General features: G+C 45.7%; 1 protein-coding gene across 1 annotated transcript in view; it reads right to left on the bottom strand.

The window, feature by feature from the left end:
• Positions 1–10: 10 nt before the first annotated feature.
• LOC119338141 overlaps positions 11–733 on the bottom strand; it is a 1,462-nt gene continuing 739 nt past the window's right edge. The window contains exons 2-3 of the mRNA XM_037610439.1: positions 452–610; positions 11–350 (exon numbers count right to left, since the gene is read on the bottom strand). Coding sequence (XP_037466336.1) covers positions 315–350; positions 452–610 — 195 coding nt within the window. The 3' untranslated portion in view covers positions 11–314. The remainder of the gene's footprint in view (positions 351–451; positions 611–733) is intronic.

The following is a 733-nucleotide window of genomic DNA, read 5'->3' as shown; positions in this document are numbered from 1 at the left end:
TACCGAAGCAGAAGCGTTAGAAACACTCCCTTTATTCGAGTCTCCTTATTACAAATCATTTAGCTAAACACACTGGGCCTAGTGGCCAACAACAACATGCATGGATACGTACCACTACATGATGACTGAAAACGGAAACAGTGGTTGGAAAAAAACATGAACTTATTTTGGAGTTCTCTTCTTCTTCTTCGTCTAGCTAGAAAACGGAAACAGTGGCCGCCTAGGTTTGGTGAATTGTTGCGTCTTCCTGTACTTGGATTCCCGGGCGAGATGGTCAAACGCACTTGGAGTTGTAGCAGTCTACGGGGTCAGCCTCACGCAGACAGTAGGTCGTTGGAGGTGAGCTTTACCTGAGATTCGTAATGCACATGACCTAATTAAGGAACTTCCAAAACTAGCAGGATTAGAAACTGATTAGTAGGAGTAGCTCCCAAAAATACTACCATCTTACCCTAGGGGTCTTGTCATAGGGGCACAGATTCTGGATGCAGAGTCTGTGGTTCATGTTTGGGTGCACGTCCTCGCACCAGACGTCGCAGATGGACAACCGCACAGCAGGCAGACCTCCCTTAGCTAACATGGCTCCTCTCACTTCTCCAGCAGAAAAACGCTTGAGATATCAAATGCACATGAACTAATTAAGCAACTTCAAAAACTAGTAGGAGTAGTAACTGATTAGTAGGAGTAGCTCGCAAAGATAGTAGAAAGTGGGTAGTACCCTTGGGGTCTTGTC

This window comes from Triticum dicoccoides, chromosome 7B (assembly GCF_002162155.2).
Source record: "Triticum dicoccoides isolate Atlit2015 ecotype Zavitan chromosome 7B, WEW_v2.0, whole genome shotgun sequence".
Taxonomy (NCBI): domain Eukaryota; kingdom Viridiplantae; phylum Streptophyta; class Magnoliopsida; order Poales; family Poaceae; genus Triticum; species Triticum dicoccoides.
Note: the sequence above shows the minus strand (reverse complement) of the source record. Positions and strands in the feature narration are given on the sequence as shown.